Below are 19,085 nucleotides of genomic sequence, written 5' to 3' on the forward strand. Positions count from 1 at the left end.
CCTATGAAAACTAGAAAGAAAAATCTGGGTTTTTTTTTGTTTTTAGATTAAAGTATCCACACCCAGACCACATGTCATCTCTCAAGCTGCTCTAAAATTAGTACTTCCTTGTTGTTCGGAGCCATGAGTTTTAAGAGCTAAACCACTTCTTTTCCTTGGTTAAACATAAAACTAATTTAGGGAGCTTCTTAAACATACTCGACTAGAATCCTCAAATCTATATTCTGTATAGATTATGTTGTATACAGATAAGCATTAAGATAACAGTGTGTCCCCCACTTAAAGCTTAGGCAGAAAATAAAAAATTGACAGGTACAACCTGTACAGTAAGAGTGCTCATTGTGGAGTTTGGTACAGGGCAGTTCATTCCCCTTTGAATGTTTCAATTTTTACATGGAACAAACTCATAAAATAAAAAGGCATGAGAAGTTAAGAAGACCTGATTGGAAATAGGCAGGAAAAGGAACCTAATGTTTCTGAAGATGCATGAAGCTGTAAAGGCCAAGTCTATTCAAGCTAGCATAAGAGGTTGGAGAATAAAGATCAAATAAATGAAGATCATGGTTGTCTTAATGGCTAGAAATGATGGCTATTAGTCCTTCCCACGTCGAAATGTTTCTTTGTTTAATAAAATAAAAAGTGAAGACAGTGTGTGGCTCTTTAAAGAAAATAAGAATATACAGTGCCAGATCCTGAGGCACAGATCCTAGGCGAACTTAAAAAGACATTGTCTTGCTGGGCACCATGGCTCACACCTGTAATCCTAGCTACTCAGAAGGCTGATATCTGAGGATCGTGATTCAAAGCCAGCCCAGGCAGGAAAGTCCGTGAGACTCTTATTTCCAATTAACCACCAGAAAACTGGAAGTGGCACTGTGGCTCAAGTGGTAAAGCACTCACCTTGAGCTGAAGAACTGAGAGACAGCACGTAGGCCCAGAGTTCAAGCCCCATGACCAACAACAACAAAAAAGATTTTGTCTCAAAATAAAAATAAAAATGGTACCTGTGGCTCATGCCTATAATCCTAGCTACTCAGGAGGCAGATCTGAGGATCGTGGTTCAAAGCTAGCCTAGGCAGAAGAGCCCATGAGACTTATCTCCAATTAACCACTAAAAGCCAGAAGTGGTCATGTGGCTCAAGTAGTAAAGCAGCTGGCTTGTGCAAAAAAGCTCAAGGATAGTGCCTAGCCTGAGTTCAAGTCCTAGGACCAGCACCTAAAAAAAAAAAAAAAAAAAATAGGACTGGGGATGTTAGCTCAGTGGTAGAATTCTTGCCTAGCAGTCATGGACTCTGGTTTGCACACACACACACACACACACACACCCTTCAGACACAAGAGTCTGATTTTGAACTAGAGTTACCCATGTTCTTTGCCTCTACTGCATAGATCTACAACAAAAAAAAAGGACAATTTGTCAAAAACTAAACTTCCCAAAAGTAATCTCAAGAGAATGAGACCAATCACAGACTGATAGAAAATCATTGTAGAAGATATATCTGATAAATTTACCCAAAATATACAAAGAACTCTTCACATTTAACAACAGAAAAACATCTCAGCAGTTTTTTAAATGGCAGAAAACCTAACTAGACATCAAGAAGATACAAAAATATCAAAAAAGCATATGAAAAGACACTCACTGTCATGTCATCACAGAGGTTAAAATGATGACATACTAATACATACTATTAAGACTGCTCAGTCAGCAACATTGATAACACCAAATGCCAGTGTGGCTGTAGAACAACAGGAACTCTTCTTCATTGTTGGCAGGAATACAACAGCCCAGACCCATTGAATTTACACAGTGCATGAATCTTAATGTAAACTATGGCCATACAGTGATCACAACAGATAAAGTGTACCACTCTGGAGGGGGAAGCTGATAATGCGGCAGACCATGCATGTATGGGGATGGGGTAAAGGAACAATCTCTTTTCTTTCCTGTTCTGCTGCAAACTCTGAAAAAAAAATCTTTAATAGAGTTCTCATTAATAAAGACTAAAGGCAACAGTATAGATAGTAATTAGATTGTTTATAAGTAAGTTATGTTTTAGTGTAGGCTTTGCTCTGAGACTTTATCTAAACAGCTGCTTTTTGGGAGGGGGGGGTTGGTTGTGGGGCTTGACCTCTGGGCTGGGCGCTATCCATCAGCTTTTCAGCTCACGGCAAGCATTCTACCACTTGAGCCATAGCGCCACTTCTGGTCTTCTGAGTGGTTTATTGGAAATAAGAGCCTCACAGGCTTTCCTGCCCGGGCTAACTTTGAACCGTGACCCTCAGATCTCAGCCTTCTGGGGTTACAGGCATGAACCACCAATCCTGGCTAAACAGCTGTTTTTTAAAAACAATGGATTTGTTAGGTGCTGGTGGCTCACACCTGCAACTGTAGCTACTCACAAAGCTGAGATTTGAGGATCATGGTTTGAAGCCAGTCCAGGGAGGAAAGCCTGTGAGACTCTTATCTCCAATTAACTACCAAAAAAAGCTGGAAGTAGAGTGCTAGCCTTGATCACAAATGTTCAGGGACCTTGCCCAGGCCCCAGAGTTCAAGCCCTAAGACCGGCATGTGCGTGCACGTGCAAACATGCAAACACACACACACACAAACACACAGACTTAACATACATTGATGAGAGATGCAGTTGACAATTTATGTTTGCTGTTTCTTAAAAAAGCACATGAGTTCTAATACTGCAAATAAGCACTTTATTATCAAATAGTTGGGCATTAAAACAAGATTTCTAATTCCTAAATGGATTTCTTTACACAGCATCTTTCTGTGAGACACAAATTAGAAAATCTGACACTACATCATTTCACATTTGCAATTGGGTAACTTGATCTAAAATTATAAATCTCCTTCATTCTTAATGCTAAAATTATATTAATGCCAGGTTAAGAAACCTGGTTTTTACTGATAGTGATATAAAAATCCACTATAAGAAAAAAATCATTTGTGGGACTGGGAAGGTGGCTCAGTGGTAGAGCGCTTGCCTTGCATGCCTGAGGCCCTGGGTTCGATTCCCCAGCACCACATAAGCAAAAAGAAAAAAAGCCGGAAGTGGCACTGTGGCTCAAGTGGTAGAGCGCTAGCCTTGAGCTGAAGAGCTGAGGGACAGCACCCAGGCCCAGAGTTCAGGCCCCACAACCGGACCAAAAAAAAAAAAAAAGAATAAGAAAAAACTCATTTGTACTTACAGAGGTGGAACCCCTTTAACACAAAGAAAAAAATGAAGGATTTTATGCAATTATGTAAGGTGGATGAGACCAGAAGTAACATTCATTCGAAGATAATACTTTCATATTCAGTAATCCCATGGGAGAAATAAATGACTCAGAGTAAACAGAAAATTAAAATTAGCCCTTAGGCCTTTTTGAATTCCAATTATTGCTCTAAATTAGTCACTACTCCTCAGAATGATGCTCCAGAATATAAGCCTCAATAATTAAGACTGTTTTAGAATTTATTTTGTATAACTCCTTCATTTAGCCTTCCGCAGATTTATAATTAACTGAGTGGTTACCATACCCCACGCATGGTATGCTGGCTGAAATGGGATAATGACAGCATTCCTTGTCTAGCTACCCTTTAAGCAGCTGAATAATGGAACATATGGCCAAGATACTGTAAGTACGAATTCACCAAATGTATCCAATTTAAGTGACTCAAAAGAAGAAATGGTAAATATATAAGACATTTTCCTTTTTTCCTGTGTATAATCACATCTGACCAGGGCACTGGATGCTCTCTATGTAAACTTCAGATTTAGGTAGATGGAGAAGATTACCATCCTGATGACACAAGAATTCATCTGGTTGTAGCTCATCATAAATGCTGTCCATTAAGAACTGTTTTTTCTTTTTTTTTCTTTTTTATTTGAAGGGGAGAAAGGAAATGCTCAAAAAACTTCTTTCTTGTAGGTGGGAATTAATTTTTAAAGGCTCCAACTCTGCTAGCTTTGCTGATGAAGTTCTTCAGGAGATCATGATCCATTTCTGCAAAACCTGAAGTCTGTGTTACTACAGTCAGATGGTTTATGCAAAACCTGAAGCAGAATTCTTCCAGATCCTAGGAACAATAAAAACAGCAGTAACAAACTCATATATCCCAATGCAATGGAACATGGCAAGATTGTTCAAACAAGGAAATACTTGTGCAACAATACTGTACTAAAGAATAGTTACAAAAACTATAGTAGCACGGACTAAAGTATATAAAGTAGTATGGACTCAAGCCTGTAAAAACACAAATAATACAAAGTGAAATGTTCAGGTTCCCTTAACCAATGCAAAGAATCTGACTTTTTTCCAAAGATAGCTCAATTATTCAGTACCTGTTTTGAATGATAGCACTTGTAACTATTCTTTCCATGTTCAATATGTATTAAAAGTACTGCATCCCCATTTCTGTTCCCCTAAGCCCTTTAAATTTTCTACCTATAAAGACTTTGTAGAAGAAAAGGTGGGAGCCATAACAAATAGCATTGCTGGAGCCACGTGCCAGTGGCTCATATTTGTAACCCTAGCTACTCAGGAGGCTGATATAAGAATTGAGGTTATAAACCAGCTGCCCTGATAGGAAAGCCCATGAGCTCTTATCGTCAATTAGGTATCAAAAGCCAGAAGTTGAGGTGTAGTTCAAGTGGTAGAATATTAGCCTTAAGCACAAAAGCTCAAGGACAACACCCAGGCCCTGAGTTCAAGCCCTAGGACTGGCACCAAAAAGAGATAGAGAAAAAAGTAATGCCAGGAAAATACTTTCCTTTTATAAGAGGACACTGCTGCTTTTCCTTTTCAAGACGACAGAGTAGAATGGATAGATTTTACCATGCTACACACACCTTCAGTAATCTTAACTAGGGGGTAGCTCAGTGGTATTGTATAAGCTGAGCATTTTCAGGGTGCTGAGTTCAATCCCAGGCATCAAAATAATATCAGGTATATCTCAAACTATAATTGTATATATATATATATATATATATATAATATGTAAAATTATAGTATTTATTTTTTGTACTGCTAGGGATTGAACTAAGGCCCTTGTGTATGATAGGTATGTAATCTACCAATGAGCAACACTCTCATACCAGCAGATGTAGTTTTTTTTCCCCCTGAGGAAAATTAAGATTAGCCTGCTGAACCCCAATAAGCCTCAGAACCTGGGCTATTCAGTCATCAGATCCAGCACAAGATGTGACAGCATAGTCTATTTTTAAAGCTCCTTCTCTATGTTGCTAAAGCTAATTTTTTTTAACCCTAAGTAACTTCCTAGAAATCATATAAACACATTTCACACTCTCCTGTTTTCTTCTTTAGATACATAGAAACTATGGCAAATGCTGATGACAAAACAGCAGTATAATAGAAAAGCTGAGGATGCTGACAGTCATGTCAATGGACCCATGAACCTCGAGTACATTTATTTTTAGGAAAAGAAACAAACTACAGGAAGAAAAGCTACTCAGTACAGACAAGCAAGCTGCTAAAAGTCATATTGGCAGTGTGATATATTCCAAGCTCTGGATATATTCCAATCTCAGAGATGAAATGGGAAATTCACATGCACTTCTGACACTGTGGCTTGTCATTACACATAAAAATATGTTTTGTTGATATACGCTCACTATCCCAAAATACACTTAAAAATCATACAGTTTGACTTGAAGTTTAGAAATGAAATGTTTGTATATAGCACACAAAAGTGCACTGAAACAGATATGTCTCTTTGACTGAATTTTGCAGTCTCTGCCTTTGATGTCCATCCTAATAGACGCTTTATTTCTACTACTTTTATTGTTTAGTTTTCTTTTCGTGTCACATCTTTAATCTCCTAGAGTTTCGTTTAGTTTAGGGAACTTCTGTTGTTTCCAGGTCAGCTAGAGAAGGCTGCTTTGTCTCACCTGGGCATCATACTTCACAGCAGTGGAGAGCAGAGCAATGGCATTTTCCTCACAGATTCCTTGCTTGATAGTTTGTTGGCAGAGTTTTTTCAAGTGATTTTCTCTATAAAATGTGGCCAGATCTAGCAATCCTGGTGGGAAGAAGTGTTTATTAAGATGTGCTAGGGAGGCATGTCAAGCATCCTGATTGAAACTGTGTGACACTTGGTAGAGTGCTGTGTAAGCAGACTATCCCTGATTTACACTTGGAGAGTGCAGCTCCCCTAAGATGGTGACAGAACTGAGCAAATAAGCCCACAAGCTGTAAGAAAAACTGGAGCAAAGTGAAGATGCTTTAATGATTTCCTGGGGGGAGGGGTGGAAGAACATGCATATGCTTATGTTAATAACAAGCCCCCCTGAACTGTAACTGTCTTCTCCCAGATGTGGCCCATCAGCGATCATGCTGTGCTAGAGTCCATCCTTTAAAAAGGAAAGTGGCTGAGGATGTGGCTCCGTGGTGTAGTGCATGTGCTTAACATGCTCAGAGTCCTGGGTTGAATCCCCAGCACCAAAGAAATAGAAGAGAAACTTTTTTCATTGAGAGCATGTCTGCCTCCTGTAACTGCCCCATCTCTCTACTCCTCTCTATTGTAAAACTCCTAGAGGGCTGTCTACATCTGATGGCTCTTATCTCTGATTCTGTCTTCAAAAGGCCAGTCCAACCAAAAGCCTACCCCCACCACTCATGAAGTCCCTCTGTAGGGCTAAACCTAAGGTTCAGTCTCTGTTTTCCTCTTATGCAAAGCTCACATTGAATTGGAAGTGTGTGATGATACTTCATGGCACCCTCTGCTCTTGTTTATGTTTTTCTTCTCCTTTATTGGGGACTACCAAATTCCCTGGTTGGGCCATTGTACCCAACTTCCACAGCATTCAGACTCAGATACTTATTTGATTATTTCAGCAAGTGAGCTCCAGCCTCTGTTTTAAATATCATCTATACCTTTCTGTACATCGCCTTTATAATAACAATAAAAAATAAAAATAAATAAATACCATGTGCAGATGCAGATGGGCCCAGAGGTATTACATGTCACCAGTTTCAAATAGTTAGATGGAGACTGAGTTCATCTATCCTAATGAAAAATAAGATAGCTCCTCATCAGCAATGGTCAACTAACATTGGAAGATCCTATTTGTTTTCAGATATTGCCCTCTAAATCTTTATTAGAAGGTTTAATTAGCAGAGAGAAAGTTACTGATGAATAAGTGCTCTTGAAGATATATGGCTTCTGCCCTTGTATGAGTGGAGCTCCGGCCCTGGCACCCAGTAGCCAGACACTCTTGACAGATACCTATGCCAGGTCTACAGTTAGTCCTGGGTTGCCACCTGATCAATAGATTGACTGACTCTTGCTTACTAGAATATTGTCAAATCCTCAAGTTCCCCTTTCATGCAGAGGGTTGAGCTTTCCAGCGTGCCTGAAAGAAGAAGCTGGTATTTCATTATTGTTAAGCTATTAATTGTGCTTGTATTTGTCTCCTAATAAGTTTTGTCCATGTGGTAGAATCTGATCAGAAACCCTCCTTCATTATAACATGGCTAATAGAAAAAAATTAAGGCAGACCTAGGGCTCACTGAATCTTTCTGAAACCTGTGAATTAATGAATTATTTGGAATCAGTTCCCCCCGAACACTGAAATTCACACCAGCAACCCCAAATTCTAGACTCAATAGATGCAGTCCACCTGAAGAGAAACCTGCCTGCATCCCAGGCTCTGCCCCTCCTCCATTTATCCTCTTGTCACAAGAACCCCAGGCCTTGCAGCTCACACTTCGGATATGTGGAAACCCATAGGGCCTGAGGCTCATGTGTGGAAATTTCTTCCCTCTGACAAACCACACCACCAGTGTGCAACCCCAGATGTGGCCCAGAATCGGGATGGGCTAAGTTTGGACATGCAGGCTGCAGGGCCTGCACAGTCCTTGTTATGCAGGATGTAGCTGCAATCTAGAGGCCAGAGATCTGTCCTTCCTGTACCACTGCATTCTAGCACAACCCCAAACCACAGTGCTGCCTTCAGAACAGGATGGATAGTTGAGGTTAACTGTAAGTTTTTAGATAGACAATATAGATGGCTATTGGGACTATTCCCCTTGTTATGGTGGGCCTACCAAAAAGCAAGGAAAAAATTTAAAAATTCAAATAAAATAAAAACTGTCCCTGAGATGTTAATTAAAGTAGTTCAAACTTCTTTAACTTTTCAGACTGTAAACTGAATTGCTCTGTACCTCCTTCATCTTGGCTGATAACACTTGCCCTAATCCAACTAGGCAAGCCAGATACCTCAGCAAAGTCAATCCTTCTCCTAACACAAGACATTCCATCCGTAAATCTCACCAGCCTCATCTTCAAAACATATCCAGAATCTTATCTCTTCTCAACATCTCCACTGCTACATCCTCTAAAACACAGAGCCCACCATTTCTCACCTTAACAATTAAAATTACTGACCTTTTACAAACAGATCACATGTCTTCCATAGCAAAGCTGATAGTTGTTACCCTCTATACACCTATACACATGGACACACACACTCATGCATGCACGTGCGCACGCACGCACACACACACACACATACACACATATTCCGCCCTTGCTCCAAATCATAGAATGTTTGGCTATGTCATGGACATCTGGATATTCCCACTTTCCCAGTCTCCTGTGCAAGCAGGTATGGCCTAACTGCTCTAGTCCACTGGCCAAGGCTATTCTTTCATTCCTCCATCCTGCTACCTGTGATATTCCAGTGATAGTTTGATATTCCACTGACCTCTCTCTACCCAGGAAACCTTTATGTGAAGTAACAACAATGGCATAGTTTAGGTTCCTAGCATGGGGATGGACCTCAGTGGTAAAGCTTGCATGAGATTGTGGGTTCCCTCCTACCCACACTCAAAAAAAAAGAGTTTGAAGTCAACACACAGAAAAGAAATTCCTCTGACTACCCTCACTGTTATTTTCTTTTAGGCTCTATAGAAACCACCTGTCAACATTTTGCCAGTTTCTTGGTAAAATTCTTGGGCAGTTACCTACTGCCTCCTCGGGAGGAAGGCTGATGCTGTCTGTATATAAGTACTCCAGGAAGGCTCGGTACACAGGATAGGAAAATTCACTCATTTCTACAATATCATCCTCGTTGTCTTCCAAGGAAGAACGAAAATGCTCACACCTGAAGAAAGAAAGAAAATGGATCTGATCAAGATTGCAGGCCAGAGCCAAAGGCTTTCCAGAGGATTACACTCTTTCTATAAAGCTGCACACCTTCCTCTTTGTCATAATATAGACCTTGAGACTGCAAATGCTTGGTCTCAGGGTGGCATACTGGAAGATGGCAGAACCTTTAAGAGGTAGGGTAGATATGAAGGACATATTCTCGAGGAGTACTGTAGGACCCAAGCCCCTTTCTCCTTCTTTTCTCTCTGTGCATAAGGGCTCTTGCCATGATATGCTACCATACAACAGGCCCAAAACAATGAGGCCAGTCGATCACTCATTGGCACCCCCAAACTATGAGGCAAATAAGTCTTTTTAGCTAGACATATAGCAGATGCCTAGCATGTGTGGGTTCAATCTCTAGAAGTAACTACTAAGCCTATTGTTAGTGGTTCATTGTCTCAGCTATTTTGTTACAGTGATAGAAAAACTGACTAAGCTAACATCCTTGCCTTGGCTCTTCACTTTCTCTGCTGGCCTGAAGTTTTTCATCATTTATTCAACAAGGCTGCAAATGCAAACTACTATTGCTGTGCGTGGTCAGGGCAGCTGCCTCTTACGTGTGCTGCTGAAGATGCCATTTTTCTCATAACATCCCTACTGAAATAAGGAAGGTTGATAAAGATGAGCCAATGTATTTCTTGTGATCTGTATCACAAGATACAGTGAACTGTGTTGCCTAAAAGTTCTTGTATTGAACTCAAACCTCCCAAGTAGTTAGTTAAAATAGGTCATTGTAGTTTGCCCTACTCCAATATTACTGGTGTCCTTACAAAAAGAGGAAATCGGGACACAACCCACACACTGTGGATGATCTGAGGCAAACTGTCACATGAACAGAAATGCCAGAGATTGTCACGAACTATTAGAAGCCAGAAAAGGGAATGGGGCAGATCCTCCCTCCCAGCCTCATTTAAAAGTCATACTTCCGACAACTCAGACTTCCAGCCTCCGGAAGTGTCAGAGCTATTTCTATGTTGTACAGAAAAGTGGTCCACCTGCTGCCTCAATGAAGGCTTATGTGCTACGATGGTGAGAGTGAATTCATGAGCCACAGCCTGACCTTAAGAAAGAGGAATTTGAGGCTGAAAGGTCATTTCAAGTCTGTGAATAATATATAGAGAATTTAAATATCAATTACACAACAATATGATGAATCTCAAAATTATTATGCCAAGAGGGAAAAAAGCTGGGCACAAAAGAAGATATATTGTATCAGTTTCTATAAGTCTCTAGAATATGTAAGTAATTTGTGGTAGAGAAAGAGCATGGGATGCCCAGGCTGGGGCCAACAGGCTCATCTTGGGGCAGAACTCTTCCAGGTCTAGATGTCTGGAGGTGGGGCCATAGTCTCACAGGTGTGCACAAAAGTCATCCAACACACATCTGAAATGGATACTACTCATTGTTCATAAATTAAACCAACACATGTGATTGTAAACATCTCTATGCTGCCATCATCCAGACTGAACGCATGCTACCATGGGCTGAGCTCAGTCTCCTGGCAGGGAAGATAACTTAGGTCAAAGCTCTTGACAAGCATAAAACACATTTACCCAATGGCAGCTGGCTACTCTGTAATGCCGAGGTGGACAGAACCTTGAGAAATGACCACAGCACTCTTTCCCCACTATGCACCCAGCACTGTCACAGTGACCAGCAGTACTTCCTGTTTCCCAAATCCTGCTTCCCATAGTTGCATTGTGCTCCCAGGGGCAAAGAACACTTTTTCATAAACATTGAAGTGCCACAACAACTTTCCTCTCAATTCTATGCTGGTATAAGCATTAATAAAAATTAATTACCAGCCAGGTGCTGGTGGCTCACACCTGTAATCCTAGCTTCTCAGGAAGCTGAGATCTAGGATTGCAACATGAAGTCAGCCCAGTTGCGAAAGTCCATGAGACTCTTATTTCCAATTAACTACCAGAAAACCAAAATAGAGCTGTGGCTCAAAGTAGTAAAGCACCAGTCAAGAGCAAAAAAATCTCAGGAATTAGCACCCAGGCCCTGAGCTCAAGCCCCATAACCAATATATGAATAAATACATGAATAAATAAAATTACTGAAGTGTTCAGCAGTTCCTTGGACAAGGAAATAACTGTTGAATGGACTGATGTTAATTCTCAAAATAAATGATCCCTTACCTAATTTTGAGAAGGACTTTGTGTGTATAAATGTATTTTCCATCAACCAGAAACTTGAGGTCTGCAGTGTCTGGGTTGTCAAATTCTCTCCTCAGTGACTCAGCAACTGTGAGGTGATCATCAGGTTCTAAGAAAGCAACACAAGGGTTCTAGGCTCAGCCACAGCTACATGACCCTGTCCACAGGCTCACACCTATAGACCTCGATGAGGCCTAGCTCTTCCAACATTCACAAAATACTGATTTGCTAAATAACTGACCAACTGAGCAATGCTTTCTCATAAAATATGGATTCACATTTCTGCAATCCATAAAGATTAAAAAAATCACACCTATTTGCTTATGAGTCTTACCAAAACACCAAGTAAGTCCCAATCTGCTTCACTAATTTTGAATGAAATAATAAAATGGTTGAGTGAATAGCCTAGCTAAAAAAATATGTGTAGGCAGGCACCAGTGGCTCACGCCTATAATCCTAGTTACTTAAGAGGCTGAGATCTGAGGATCCCAGTTCAAAGCCAGCCCAGCCAGAAAAGTCCCCATGAGACTCTTATCTCCAATTAACCACTCCAAAAGTGGAAGTGGAGCTGTGACAAAAAATGGTAGAGTGCTAGCCTTGAGCAAAAGAGCTCAGGGACACTACCCAGGCCCTGAGTTCAAGCCCTACCACCACCCCACTCCACCCACCAAAAAAATGTATCTGTGTGTACATTAAATTAAAAAAGCAATCAAATAAAATTTCTTCTAATTTAGTGTTAGTGGTGTTTCCTGATGATTTTAAGAAAAGTAACCAACTTCTCTTTCACAGGAACCCACTAGAAGGAAATGAATCTGAACCCTGCCCCCAAGGAAATCCTGATACCAAAATGAAAGCATTAGGTTTTCTTCCTGGTTTTTAGGCCATGTGGCAAATGGACAGAGACCAACTCACCCACAGAGAGGAGGCGCCAAGTGACAGCCGGGGTGGCGAAGCACGCAAACACGTCGTCTGTGCAGGAGAAGTGGGTGAGGTGAGGGAGGATGACGGACTGGCCCCGGCACTGGCCCCACATGTACACGTGCCCACCCTGGGTCTTGGCTGCAGACGTGTGAGTGGAGTGACAGGCTGCAATCTCTATGACCCTAAATTCACAAGCAAACACCACAGAAATACAGTAAGCAAGAGGAAAGCCAGACTGTCTCTACCTTCCCTCTGTGTAACTGATTTGAGGCATCGTAAACTTAACTTGAGAGAAGCAGGTCTAAGAAGAGAGAGAGAGAAAAAAAAAAAGGAGCAAAACAAGACTTGGCAGCTCACCTCCTAAATTTTCAGGCATCAAACACTGGAGCTACATTTTAGTGACATTTATAACTCATCTGTTTTAAGGATCTGTTTATTATTCCTGCAATCCAGTAGGCCTATAAAAAATTCACACTATCCCATTCCGAAATTCAAGTACAAGCAAGTCAAGTGGACATCAAAAAGAAAAGGATGATTTCGTTCTTTTTTTCTCTCTTAAAACATTACTAGGGGGCTAGGAATATGGCTTAGTGGTAGAGTGCTTGCCTAGCTTGCATGTAGCCCTGGGTTCGATTCCTCAGAACCACATAAACAGAAAAAGCCAGATGTAGCACTGTGGCTCAAGTGGTAGGGTGTTAAACTTGAGCAAAAGAAGTTCAAGCCCCAAGACTGGCAAAAACAACAACAACAAAAAAAAAACAGAACATTACTTGGTAGTTAATAAAGACATCGACTATCATGGCTTAGAGTGAACAAATACATATTTTAGTCATAACTTTGCCATTTTGAGCTGGAGATGTGACTCAGTGGTAGAGTTCATGGCCCTGGATTCAATCCTCAGCTCAAAAAGATAAATTTCACCTAATTTGAGGTTAAAGAGAGTATGCAGAGTCATCCCAACTCCCACTGATTGCATAAATTCAGTACATTTTTTGTTTTGGTTTTGGTTTTGTTTGGGGGATGCTGAGGATGAAATCCAGGACTAAGTCAACTACAGCCAGACAGTAGTTTCCTGGGCTGACTCAGTGAAGACCCTCCTATTTAAGTTCTTGAGTGAAGGAGACATTGTTGTGAGAACACTTCCTAATGGAAAACATTGTCCTATTGATCAAGAAACAATTTCTTTTCTGTACAACTAAGCTACTACTCAATTTGAAAGAAGACAGTAACTCTCTGACCCTAAGTAAGCTCGCATCTCAATTCTGAGGTTCCAGGAACCTCAGAGATGGGTTCAGCACTTAATAGTGGCCTCTGAATTCTCTCATGTGCCACTTCCTCCAGAACAGCAAGTTCCCAAGCAATGCTCTTCTTTCTAAGTGTTTCTATCAGCCTGGTCATTGGCCAGACACACTCCTTATCTATGACACCCACAGTCTCCCTGGGCTCTGGCCGTAGATTGTCTCTCTCCTTAGCCCCAAGTCACACCAAACTGGCAGCTAGCAATCCTCCTGAGACCTCACACCCACCAAGACTGAGAGCCGACAGTAAGGCTGTGCAGAACTTGGCTTCCTCTTCAGTGCTGCCTTCACGCAAATCACGTTGGTTGTATAGCATGTATTCTGCCCCCTTGAGGTTTACATTCATGGCTACCATGCTTGTTCAGAACAGCAATGTTTCCTTTTTCCTCTGCCTTACAAACCTTACCTGTCTTGTGAGGCCTTGAGTGAGATGCTCACCTAAGCAATTATAGCATTTTCCGTCTATGCCACTCCAGTTTGGCCTTGATTTATTTTCATGTGTGTAAAGTTCACCTTTTGGTGTCAGATTACAAGATCTCATCAGGCCTGATCACTGGCTTATCCTCCTAGATCTCTAAGCATATAATACAGTGCCTTAGTAATGCAACTTACAGGCTTTGACTGGCTAACCAGGGCAGATTCTACAACTTAGGGCAGCTGAGGGTTGGGTAACACCTCACTGGCCAAGGGCAGCAGAGGGCAATGTCCTCCCCTGCCTCCTCAAGATGTTTCCCAATAGGAGGAAAATTGTTCAACACAACCTGGAGGCTGAGGTGTTGGCTCACCTCACAAGCTTGACACATAGTGTCTTCATGGCCAGCACAAACAATTTCACTGACTTATTAGAGGACAGCTCTCAGCTCTTCAATACCCAGTAGTACTAGAGGGAAAGAGACCATGAAGTACCACAGTGGAGAACCTGGAATTCAGATTTGAATCCCAGCCCTGCCTTAAAACTGAGAGGCAGAAGGGAGAACTCTTAGGCTCTGGGAGCCTCAGTTCATTACACTGCAGGATTGGCATGGGAGTTCAAATAAATGCTAAGTGCCAAGCACAGTGTCTAGTGTACAAGTGACATAAGATTTTTCTTAATGTTCTTAATACAGTCAAGGACAAAATTACAATGAATTACTTTAATGATCTTAATTGGCTTCATTTTCAACTCTAGAATCGGAGAACATTTCCTTCCATGAAACGGAAGAAGCATTCCAATGGGCTGAGCAACCGTGATTGGTTACATAGGCAGAGAAGGGCTAATGGAAGGCAGATGGAAACACAGTTACTGTCCTTGTAAAACAGGGACACAGAGATTGAACTGTCAGGAAATGACTGACTGGCTGGCATCAGGCTACCTCAGGTTACCTTTCTGCATTAAAGATTAAGGACAGGGAATGTCACTCTTATGTGAGTTAAAATGAGTCTGCTTAAGAACTTTTGTTATCTCTCTAATCCTGATTTCTCAGAAAATCAGATAAACAATTGAGTTCCAGCTCTTCGATGGGAAATTTAACATGAGAAACTCCATTTTGATTTTTAGTCCAGTATAGGGAGCCCGAGTGCAGAGGTTTGGTCCGAATCAATGGGCCTCTGGTAGTTTTTAACTTAGCACTCTCATTGCTCAGCATTTCAAGTGACAGATGACTCTCCAAGAAGGTACAGTATTTTGAACGACCAAATTAGTACACCTTCTCTAAAAGAGGCCTTTTCTGACATGATCATGTCTGGGTTAGACAACTGGCTCCAACTTCCACTCTGCAAAGAAGCCTTGACCCAAAGGAAAATGGTTCATACTATTTGGCTTCCCAATAAGCATACTCATCAACAAATAAAGCAAAGGGAAGAAGGAAGTAGAGGAAACTTATCTACTCAAAGGTAAGTACATCCCCTGCTCCTGTCTACTTCTTGACAAGCAAACCTGAAGGAAATAGCGCCAGTCCTCTGGGATGGTCTGAGCTGGACAGGACATGGGCTCAAGCTAATTAATTTCAATCTTAGAATCAGTTTTATCCTCTTTTCAGAGGGAGGGGAAAGCGGGCACAGGCAGGGGATAAGATAAGGTGATCTCACGGGTTTGTGGTGCAGAAGAAATGAAATGAGGTACCCAGCAGAGTGGAGCATTAAAAAAAAAAAGCCGGGTGCTGGTGGCTCACGCCTATAATCCTAGCTACTCAGGAGGCTGAGATCTGAGGATCGCGGTTCAAAGCCAGCCCGGGCAGGAGAGACCATGAGACTCCTATCTCCAATAAACCACCAGAAAACTGGAAGTGGCACTGTAGCTCAAGTGGTAGAGCACTCGCCTTGAGCTGAAGAGCTGAGGGACAGCACCCAGGCCCAGAGTTCAAGCCCCACGACCGACCAAAAAAAAAAAACAAAAAACCACTTCTTGAGGTACTAAAAGGAAGAGACCTGGGGAGCTCACTGGGTCCCAGAGGCTTTGGACTTGTCAGAAATGGACCAAGAGCCTGTAAGGCTGAGAAGTGAGTGAGCCACCAGGTAGGCAGAGGGCAGACATAGTGAAACTGGAGAGAGGCACACACTACAAGTGCTCCTAACAGAGTACATCTAGGGGCAGCAAGCCATGTCTTACAAAGAACTATGCTGTCTTATACCCGGGGGACAGGTGTGGGCCAGGCTGACCCCAGCAGCTGCTATAAGAACAATAAGTTCTGTCTTGATCTCAAGTGGTAGGCAAACGGGAAACAGCTTTGTGAATGGGGTAGTAAGGGAGAAAAGTGGTGTTCTGAGAAGTATCCCTCTGGCAACAATGAGAAAGATAGTCTGAAAGGGAGAGAAAGGATAGTGGGAAGCTAGCTAATAGAGGCCAATCTCATTCAAGCCATGTCACCACAGAGGAAGCAGGGTAGCTTGCATTTCCAAGGACAGGACTCGAACATGGCCCCAGGAGAATGTATCTAGGAAAAGCCCAGCCTCATGGTACTGAGGGAGGCCAAAATAATACTGGCCTGGCCTGGTACTGCTTTGGGCTCAGCATACAGAGTTACACAGGAAATAAAAGAAAGAAAAGGTCGTGAATACTTAACCAGTCCGTGGTAAAGATGTGTGGTGCTGGGCCATCCCAACAATCTTTCCTTAAGCATTGGTGAGCTGCACATGCTCTCTTCCTATCTGAGCCCTTTCATAATAACCTACAAAGCACAGACTGTTACTTTTATTTGAATTATTTCTGTGCACTCAGAGACCAGGTTAAAAAAAAACATCTGGCTCCCTTTTTCTTGATAATATTCTACAAAAAATGCCACTAACGAACACAAGAGTGTCCTGTACAAAACAATCCAACATGAGAAAAGCAACAAAATTTAGTCTCTGTGTTCCCTTCTGAAGTGTCTGTCATTAGACACTTAGTCTATCATTAGTCCTTCATCAATGAAGGACTACAGTCACTAAAGCAGCTGGTGATCTGGGCCGGGCTTGGGCAGGCAGAGCAGAGGAGGGAGGTGAGGAGGGAACACTGACACTGGCTGCCCAAGGCACGGCCTTGAGACATTTACCTGGCACACCTCGCTCCACAAGGGAAGTCAGGGGTGGGGTGTGGGCCGGGCTGACCGCAGCAGCTGCTACATAGGAACAAGAGTAGAGAGAGTTTAGTGGGGTATCTTCAGGTCTGGGCTTGGAACCCAAGCAAACTGCCATAAAACCTTCTCTGTGCCTTGGGCAGGGTCAGTAGTGAAATATGAACTCAGAGCTTCATGCTTGTTGGGCAGGTACTAAGCCACTTGGGTCCTCTTTTGCTCTAAGTTATCTTTTAGATAAGGTCTTGCTTTTTGCCTAGGCTAGCGTGGAACACAATCCTCCTCTTTATGATTCCCACTAAAAGTGGGAACAATTCAATGTAGATGGAGTCTCCCTTTTCTCTTTGGGGAGCTGGTAACTAAGAACTAAAGACCTGTTCTTGACCCACCTCAAATGCAATTATACTCCTCACTAGCCAGACTCCCATAAGGGACCTGGAAGAGTCAGAGGGAGGTTCCTGAGGAAGAACTCAACCTGTGTGCAAGGTTCAGCCACTAAAATGGGTGGAGAATGCAGAACAAATCAAGCAACTGTGATAGGCCAAACAGACACTGAGCAAGCTCAGAAATACTGCCACCCCAAACCAAGCCTAGAAAAGTAAGGCAGTCAGAAACATCTCTCATTCATCCATGATTTTTTTTCTGTCAAAATAATGTTAATATAGACACAGCAAATGCACAGATGCATAGCTGGCTCCATCTTCACAATTTAAAAACAACTGCAGTTTTAAAAGACAGAAAGGCATAGTGTATAGTACCTAGTGGCTCAAACCTGTAATCTTGGCTGCTTAGAGACAAACAACTGGGAATCAGTTTCAAGAACTATATGGGGAAGAAAGCAAGATACTACCTAAAAAAAAAAAAAAGAAAGAAAGAAAAGGAAAACAGAAAAAAGAAAAAAAGGGTTGGGGGCATATCTTAAGTTGATCACCTGAGGAAGCTCTAAGTTTAGTACCGCAAGCATGTGTGCACATGCGCGTGCACGCGCGCACACACACACACACAAAAACACACACACAAACACACACACACACAGGCAACAGAAACTCTCAAAGTCCCCAACTTGGTACTTGTCATTGTTAGTCCCTGTTTCTGTTCATTCTCTCATAAACTGTCTGTCCCCCAGGAACTGGTCAGAAGACCAAGACTAGTGGTCTACACCAGGGACCAATAGACAACATGAGCAAATCACCAGGGTGGCGGTGAGGGTGGGGGTAGAGTAGTAACAACAGACTACAAGCCAGGGATACAGGAACTAAAGTTGTTAAGTATAAATACACCATAAAAAGCAGGAATGTAAAGAAAAAAAAGTAGGAATGTGTATGCCATGTAAATCATTGTTTTGATGTCCAGCCTGTCTTCATATGATTCTTCAACAGGGCTGGGAAGGTGGCTCAGTGGTAGAGTGCTTGCCTTGCATGCCTGAGGCCCTGGGTTCGATTCCCCAGCACCACATAAGAAAAAAGAAAAAAGCCAGAAGTGGCGCTGTGGCTCAAGTGGTAGAGCGCTAGCCTTGAGCTGAAGAGCTGAGGGACAGCACCCAGGCCCAGAGTTCAGGCCGCATGACCGGACCCAAAAAAAAACAAAAAAAAAACATATGATTCTTCAACACTTTGTTGATCAGGCTAACTGCTAAGTGTCCCACTAACTGGACTGGTGGTATGGTCATTCAAAGCATCAAGACTGTGTGTCTTGTGTGTCCTTCCTAAGTAGTTCTGAATACCTTTACAAAACAAGCAAACCACAACTCTGTAGGCATTCCTGAGCCAGTTCATCCTTCCACTGTCCCCCATCTCTGAATTTAAGATTTTAAGGGTCTAATTCTAAGACTTTGGGTAGAAAAGAAAAAAACACCTTTTTTAGGACCTATTCAACAAAAGTTCAATACAGTTCACCAAGTTCACAATAGGCAAATGAAAACTGAGGTGGCTAAGAAATGACAATTTGGCTCTTTAATTGTTATATATTCCAACAGAAAAAATCTAAAATATGCTGTACAAATGCT

The 19,085-nt window shown here is 42.0% G+C and overlaps 1 protein-coding gene across 4 annotated transcripts in view; it reads right to left on the reverse strand.

The window, feature by feature from the left end:
- Positions 1-3,133: 3,133 nt before the first annotated feature.
- Rcbtb2 (regulator of chromosome condensation (RCC1) and BTB (POZ) domain containing protein 2) overlaps positions 3,134-19,085 on the reverse strand; it is a 36,961-nt gene continuing 21,009 nt past the window's right edge. For 3 of the 4 annotated variants that reach the window (XM_013011498.1, XM_013011491.1, XM_013011485.1), the window contains 5 exons: positions 12,244-12,434; positions 11,314-11,440; positions 8,983-9,122; positions 5,907-6,037; positions 3,850-4,075 (listed from right to left, as the gene is read on the reverse strand). In XM_013011498.1, coding sequence (XP_012866952.1) covers positions 3,935-4,075; positions 5,907-6,037; positions 8,983-9,122; positions 11,314-11,440; positions 12,244-12,434 — 730 coding nt within the window. In that variant the 3' untranslated portion in view covers positions 3,850-3,934. Of the gene's footprint in view, positions 4,076-5,906; positions 6,038-8,982; positions 9,123-11,313; positions 11,441-12,243; positions 12,435-19,085 lie in introns of all 4 variants that reach the window. The other variant, XM_013011504.1, reaches the window with a different exon arrangement.

Source organism: Dipodomys ordii, unplaced genomic scaffold (genome assembly GCF_000151885.1).
Source record: "Dipodomys ordii isolate 6190 unplaced genomic scaffold, Dord_2.0 Scaffold1, whole genome shotgun sequence".
Lineage (NCBI taxonomy): Eukaryota > Metazoa > Chordata > Mammalia > Rodentia > Heteromyidae > Dipodomys > Dipodomys ordii.